This window comes from Pongo pygmaeus, chromosome 6 (genome assembly GCF_028885625.2).
Source record: "Pongo pygmaeus isolate AG05252 chromosome 6, NHGRI_mPonPyg2-v2.0_pri, whole genome shotgun sequence".
In the NCBI taxonomy this organism is placed as follows: domain Eukaryota; kingdom Metazoa; phylum Chordata; class Mammalia; order Primates; family Hominidae; genus Pongo; species Pongo pygmaeus.
Window position 1 is genome coordinate 128,349,121 of NC_072379.2, and position 7,868 is coordinate 128,356,988.

Below are 7,868 nucleotides of genomic sequence, written 5' to 3' on the forward strand. Positions count from 1 at the left end.
CCTATTCCAGATTCCCTGGGTTAGAGGTTCACCCCTAGATCAACTGTGGCTAGGGGAGTGGTATACAGAAACTGAATGTTCCTTCTGCACCCATGGACCTAGAATGGGAGGTACAGACAATTCAATAGATGTCCATTTGGTTCAGTTTGGAGTTGGAAGAGTGGTAGCAACAGACTACACCTTTTGCTAAGGTTGGCCTGAACAAGATGATCCTCTTTTGCACCACCTGTAAGTTGTACTTTTGAATGATCTTTGAGAACTTGGAGATCACAGCTCATTATTGCAGAATTTTCTCATGGCTCTTACAGTCTAGATGTTCTAGATACTTGTAAGTTAATTTTATGCCCCCTTAGGCTAGATTTCAATTCACTGAGAGAATGGAACAAATCCATCTTTGATTTCCCACCCCCATTTCCTGGTCGCCGGCACCTACTTTGCCATAGGGCTTCATCAGTGGGAGGTGGGTGGATAGGTGGATGAGCCAGCCAAGAATGTTCATCCTAATGGAGCAGTACAGAACTGGCAACCCTGGGAAAATCCAATAGAGTGAATCAAGATGATGAACAACATTACAGGTAGTTTGACACTGCCCTCTCCCAAGCTGACCCTTCTCCTTTCCTACCCTGGTCCCCCAGGTTATCTTTGTCTGAGTTTCTTAGACAAAGGTAAACATTTCTGGCCAAAGAAATTGTTGCCTTTTACTTGTATAGAAGTTTTGACTTTTAAAATGTAGAGACAGGTTCATTACAGCAGTGTGAACTCATCGTCGTCAAAGCCACTGCTTTGCCAACATCCTTTATCCATTTCCAGCTGCACTGGTTCAGATAGGTTGGTGTTCAAAACCTCATGGAACGTCAGAACCAGAAGGAGCATTAGAGACTAGTTAGTCCAGATTCTGTATTGTGTCAATGAAGAAGGGAGAAGAGGAAAGAGAGAGCTGTCATTTATTTTGTAACTATGTCCTTGTCATAATGCAATGCCTTATTTCCCCTCCTAACTCATGCCTGCTTCCCTGGGCTCACCACAGAGCTGTAGCTTGCAATCCCCCACTGTCAGCTATTACCATTCTTGAGTTACTAGATTAGCCTTTCTATAGGAAGCTGCCCCTGTCTCAAGCTTCCTTTAGGAGTGGCTTCTGTAATCATTCCCCAGAGCTCCCAGCTTTCAGAAAGATCTGGTGAGAGACACAGAAGGATCATTTCATCCTCACATCCTCAGATTGTTATCCAGTGGGATGGGTTTGGGCAGTGTCTGTGGGAGCAGTTATATTCACACATACAGTTAAATGCAGAAACACAAATGCACTCAAGTTTACGTATTCCTTTAAAGAAGCAAGGAGTGCTAAGAAAAGAGGCTCTCTTTCTGCTTTCTTTTGCATCTACCAGATGGGGGCCAGCCTCAAAGAACTCATTGGTTCCTCTCATGACAGGAAAGGAGACTGGAGCTAGAGTTGCCTGGCACCAGAGCCCTCAGTTTCAGCTGAGGTCACTAAGCAATTTGGGAAATGGATAGGGGCTGCTGGAGAGAAATAACTCCTGCCCTTTTCAGATACGGCCAATTCCTGCTGTTGCCATTTACCTAAAGCCTGTCCTTATCTCTGCATCTTACAGCATCTCAGTCCTGGATTATCCTTGCTGTACCATCCAGGATTTGCCGGAGCTTACTACTGAAAGTCTGGTAAGCAGATGGGGATTTGGTAGCCTTTGAAATTGCTAGGTGGCACAGGTTGGCATTTGCTCTTTCATTTCTTCTCCAACCCCTTAATGCCCTGGTTTAAGAGTCTCAGATCAATGAAGGTATATTGGCAAGAGCACAGATGCAGCAGGGGTTTAGAGTTGCTGACCCAGTTGAGAAAGACCTGGAAAAGCTTAGCATAGCATTTTTTAGAGAAGAGGAAACAGCCAGTGAAAAACACTAAGGAGGAAAGGGAATTTAGAAACATAATGGGACTGAAATTTAGTGTGAATATCTATGCTAAATGCAGGAGAATCTCTTCTGGTCTAGCACAAATAATTATCTGTCTTCTTTCCGCTGTGCTACAGGGAGTTCACTTCTAATTTTCATATAGGTTATAAAACCTAGCAATGTGTACTTGAGAAAATACTTTGTCTAAGTCTCTCGGAGGCAAAAGTCTATATAGCCACAAAAGGACAGCCCAGAAAGTTTCTCATCTTGAAAACAGCTCTAGGCAAATCAGAAAAGTCACTCACAGTTATTCTCAATTCCATGAAACTGACTGAACAACAGCCATACTGAAGATGAGGTATCTACCTCATCATGTATTGCCACAGCTCCTTAGATATGCCACAATCCATACCTCCAGCCTGTTGCATTGTAATTATGCATTTGTGTCTGTTTCTTAATTTGACTGTAGAATCCTTGAAGGAAGAGATAGTATCATCATTTTTATATCCTTAGAGTCTAGCACCTTGTCTGGTACATTGAAGAGCTCAATAAATGTCAAATGATTGAATCATGGCATGCACCAATGGTTACTACAACTCTTTGTCCTCCAATTGTAATTCCTGCAAAATGTTGAGTCAGAAAAGTATATTATGCAAAAATAGAATGACAATCTCTGTGGTACAGGTTTTATAGAACCATGGGATTCTTGGCTGGAGGGGACTTAAGAGCCATTTGATCCAACCCCCTTATTTCAAAGATGAGAAACCTGAAGTCCCAGTGAATGAAGTGACTTGTCATGGTTTACTCCTCATAGGTGACAGAGCCTGAATTAGACATGAGTCAAAAGACCCATGTCCTGAGACACCAACCTAGCACCCTTTTTTACCACTGGGATAGAGAGATTCCCTGGTCTTATTTAGATGTGGCCTCAGCAGCCAAAGAAGTTGGAAGCTTTTTATTCCTACAGAGAAGTAATAAATTGTCTAACCCTCTTTATGTTATTTATGATGCTATTCAGTCTTTTTTCAAATTTTTTATTAAAAAAATTTTTTTTTACTCACACTACACAGATGTAGCTATTCAATCGTTAAAACAACTCTATGAGGTTAGTATTACTATTTTATAGATGGAGAAGTTAAATAGCTACCAGTTGAAAGTGGAAGTCAGGGTAGAGAGACATGCATCCCCTGCTATTCAGAGTTGGAATAAAGAATACATTTTCCACAGAAACAGTGGTACACAGTAGCATTAAAATTCTGCTATTAGTAGGGCATTTCAGAAGATAAAGTCAACTTTTATGGCCTGAATTTATTTCTTCCTATAATGTGTTTTTTATTTTCAATTCCAACCCCATTGGTTCATATATAGGAATTGATAGGAACCACACTTTCACATCTCTCCCAATTGACCTTTGGGATATGTGCATAAAATTACTGAAATGAAGTGAAAATAATAATTTATTATGTTTTCTAAGAAGACTTTAGTATTATTCAGAGTGAAAGCATGTATTTATTCTTCCTAAAAAATAGTCATGCTAAGTATTTTACTCCTTTCTGTGAAGCAATAGTGGCACCTGGTGGTTTCATTTAGTAACCACAGACTTTTTGTTTTGCTTGAATTTTGAATGAGCCCAGTCATGGGCTGCAGTAACTAGTGAGTCTGTTTCACATAGGTCCTCAGTATGGTTTATCTAAACTGGTGGCTTCTATGCTCAAAAAAAGACTAATGTTCATATGAGTAAGATATATCTTTTTTTCAGTCTTAACAAATTGCAAGCACAGAAAATGTACTGGCTATTTGAATATATAGAATTTTCTTTTCTTTTCTTTTTCTTTTTTTTTTTGAGGCAGAGTCTTGTTCTGTCACCCAGGCTGGAATGCAGTGGTACGATCTCAGCTCACTGAAACCTCTGCCTCCTGAGTCCAAGTGATTTTCCTGCCTCAGCCTTCTGAGTAGCGGGGACTACAGGCACAACCATGTCCAGCTAATTTTTGTATTTTTAGTAGAGACAGGCTTTCATCATGTTGGCCAGGCTGGTCTCGAACTCCTGGCCTCAGATGATCCACCTGCCTCAGCCTCCCAAAGTGCTGGGATTATAGGCATGAGCCACCACGAATGGCTGTAGGATTTCCTTTAAGTAACTTTTGAAGTTTTTTTCCTGATATTAAAATAAATATATGTATTGCAGAAAATTGGAGAAACAGAAAAGTATGAGGAAGAAAAATACTCTTATGCCACCTACATATAGCCACTGTTAATATTTTGCTGCAATTATATATATATTCACTCATACATAGATGTTTCATTTGACAGCAAAATTTAAATGTTCACAGTATCATTTTATTAAACATTCTAGAGGACAATTTTTTTCTTTCTTTTTTGAAGACAGGGTCTTGCTTTGTCACCCAGGCTGGAGTGCAGTGCACTCGGCCTGAAGCACGGCCCATCGCAGCCTCAAGCTCCTGGGCTGAAGTGATCCTCCCACCTTAGCCTCCCAAGTAGCTGGGTGTAGCTGGGACCACAGACATGCTACCATGCCAGGCTACTTTTTGTATTTTTTGTAGAGACGGGGTCTTTGTGTTGCCCAAGCTGATCTTGAACTCCTGGGCTCAAGCAATCTGCCCTCCTTGGCCTCCCAAATTGCTGTGATTACAGGTGTCAGCCACCACGCCCAGCTGAGGACATAATTTTAATTTTTTAAATTTTTTATTTATTTTTTATTTTTATTTATTTATTTTTTTTGAGATGGAGTCTCACTCTGTCAGCCAGGCTGGAGTGCAGTGGCGCCATCTTGGCTCACTGCAACCTCTGCCTCCTGGGTTCAAGCGATTCTTCTGCCTCAGCTTTCCGAGTAGCTGGGATTACAGGCACATGCCACCATGCCTGGCTAATTTTTTGTATTTTTAGTAGAGACGGTGTTGTACTGTGTTAGCCAGGATGGTCTCAATTTCCTGACCTCGTGATCCACCCACCTCAGCCTCCCACAGTGCTGGGATTACAGGCGTGAGCCACTGCACGCAGTCCAGGACATAATTTTTAATAGTTACACATAATATTCCACTATTTAGTTTCAAAAAAGATTCTTTGCTGTTGACATTTATTTATGGTTTCCTTGTGTAACTCCAAAACAAACATCCTTGCATGCAAATCTTTTATTTTATTTTATTTTATTTTGAGACAGGGTCTCGAAGTTGCTCAGGCTGGAGTGCAGTGGTGTGATCACAGCTCACTGCAGTCTTGAACCTCCCAGGGTCAAATGATCCTTCCACCTCAGCCACCCAAGTAGCTAGGACTACAGGCACATGCCACTATGATTGGCTAATTTTTAAATTAAAAAAAAATTTTTTTTAGAGATAAAATCTCCCTAGAGACAGAATCTCCCAATTTTGCCCAGACTGGTCTCAAATTCTTGGGCTCAGTGATCCTACTGCCTTGGCCTCTCAAAGTGCTGGGATTACAGGTGTGAGCCACAATGCCCAGCTGCACATGAATCTTTGATTATTTCCTTTAGATTCCTAGAAGTGGAATTATTGGGCTGAAGTAGTCTTTTTTTTTTGAGACAGTCGCCCAGACTGGAGTGCAGTGGCTCAATCTCTGCTCACCGCAGCCTCCACCTCCCAGGTTTAAGCGATTCTCCTGCCTCAACCTCCCAAGTAGCTGGGATTACAGGTGTGTGTCATTACTGCCCAGCTAATTTTTGTATTTTTTAGTGGAAGCAGAGTTTCACCATGTTGGCCAGGCTGGTCTTAAACTCCTGACCACAAATGATCCACCTGCCTCGGCCTCCCAGAGTGCTGGGATTATAGGCCTGAGCCACCGCTGGGCTGAGGTAGTCTGGATTTATATTTTTTCAGTTTTCTGAATTTGAACTGAATTCAATTCAACTTTATTTGAAACTCTAAACAGCATGATGAACATGAAATAAAGGTAGAGCTAATGGCATATTAATTTCTGAAGTATTCCCATTTTGTCAAAATAATTAGCTTTAGATAGGCCATCCTCACCAATATACTGAGTAGTTTCCCCTCCCACCTGCTACAGGAAGTTTAAAAATTTGTGTATCTCCAAATGTCGGTATTCATATTCAATCCACTAAGCTAGGAAAAAAATTGAAATAAAATTCCAAACTGAAACGAAGGATGGTGAACGTATGATTATGTGGAAGTTAAGTGTGGTCTTTGAAAGGAGGTTGCTGGAGAAGGCAGTGGATGTGGGCTCAGCATGTATTTTGCAATGCTTAGCATCTGAATGGTTGTTGAGAGCAGTGGTATGAAATGTAGGCTGTGCAAGGAAATATGCTTTGGGGGATGGAAAATATTAAATCTTTTATATGTATTATACTGATACCTTTTTTACTTTCTGTACTTATGTGTACATTCCTACAATGTTATTTAAAACTATGCATTTATGAGTAAACATACATGTATTTTGGAGATATACTGTAAATATACCATAAGGTATATATCCACTTTCCATGAGGTATTTATGCAAAGGAAGGACCATGGATAAAATTTTTTTAGCATTATATCAATTTTCCTGTTGGTCACTATTTCTATAATGGGTTCTTGGGGAGATTAGAATCTCCAGGATGATTTTTCAAACTCACATACCCAGGTATGTTAGTGCCCCTTACTGGGGCACTTGTAGTTTGTTAAAGTTTCCCTAACAATCTTGAAATTTTTTTTCTCCTTCCTCCTTATCCACTTATTTCACTTGAGAACCATTACTCTCTTTTAAGCTATCCAGATCTATGTCCTTAATCTAGCAGTAATTTATCAAAAACCCATATGATAAGAGAATTATTCTATAATGGTGTTGGTAAAGAAAATCTAAAATAGAAAAAAAATGCCGACAATCGATTGGCTGATGAGGTGGGTGATGCCAGATGCAACACTGCTGGGCCTACCACAGGAGCAAGAGAGAAGCCATGCATTCCATCTCAAGGCATCTGTGAGCCCATGTAGACACCATGAGCAAAGTTCACCTTCCCGAGTTGAAAAAATTTATAGACAAGAAGTTATTGAAATTAAATGGTGGCAGACATGTCCAAGGAATATTGTGGGGATTTGATCCCTTAATGAATCTTGTGATAGATGAGTGTGTGGAGATGGCAACCAGCGGGCAACAGAAGAATATTGGAATGGTGGTAATACAAAGAAATAGTATCATCACTTTAGAAACCTTGGAACGAGAATAAATAATGGCTGTTCAGCAGAGAAATTCCACGTCCCCTCTCCAAAGAGCCTGTTTTACTATGATGTAAAAATTAGGTCATGTACATTTTTATATCGGACTTTTTATATTAAAAACTTTTTGTTAGGCTGGGCACAGTGGCTCACGCCTATAATCCTAGCACTTTGGGAGGCCGAGGCAGGTGGATCACCTGAGGTCAGGAGTTCAAGACCAGCCTGGCCAACATGGTGAAACCCCGTCTCTACTAAAAATACAAAAATTAGCTGGGTGTGGTGGCGGGCACCTGTAATCCCAGCTACTTGGGAGGCTGAGGCAGGAGAATCGCTTGAACCTGGGAGGCAGAGGTTGCAGTGAGTGGAGATCGCACCATTGCACTCCAACCTGGGCAACAGGAGGGAAACTCTGTCTCAAAAAAAAAAAAAAAAAATTGTTAGATAAACTTTTGTAATAGTCAAAAAAAGAAAATCTAAAATAAAAATAGGATTTCATTTTCAGTTATGTGAACCATAATACAGAAATGCATCAAAAGAATCATTTATCAAGTAATAGTTATTACCATGAATTTGAAATCAGTTAAGTATTAAGACCTAGCAATTTTTTTTTTTTTTTCCAGACAGAGTCTCACCCTGTCACCCAGGCTAGAGTGCAGTGGTGTCATCTTGGCTCACTGCAACCTACCCTCCAGGCTCAAGTGATCCTCCTACCTCAGCCTCCCAAGCAGCTGGGACTAGAGGCACATGTCACCACGCCTGGCTAATTTTTTATATTTT

At 40.6% G+C, this 7,868-nt stretch overlaps 2 protein-coding genes across 3 annotated transcripts in view; both read left to right on the forward strand.

Moving 5' to 3' along the window:
• Positions 1–7,868, forward strand: part of STRIP2 (striatin interacting protein 2) — a 55,602-nt gene that overhangs the window by 34,284 nt on the left and 13,450 nt on the right. For both annotated transcript variants that reach the window (XM_054497249.2, XM_063668451.1), the window contains exon 18: positions 1,611–1,677. In XM_054497249.2, coding sequence (XP_054353224.1) covers positions 1,611–1,677 — 67 coding nt within the window. The remainder of the gene's footprint in view (positions 1–1,610; positions 1,678–7,868) is intronic.
• On the forward strand, positions 6,875–7,169 carry LOC129040788 (small nuclear ribonucleoprotein G-like). The gene has a single exon (XM_054495618.2). It carries the CDS (start codon positions 6,875–6,877, stop codon positions 7,100–7,102), a length of 228 nt encoding a protein of 75 aa, XP_054351593.1. The 3' UTR covers positions 7,103–7,169.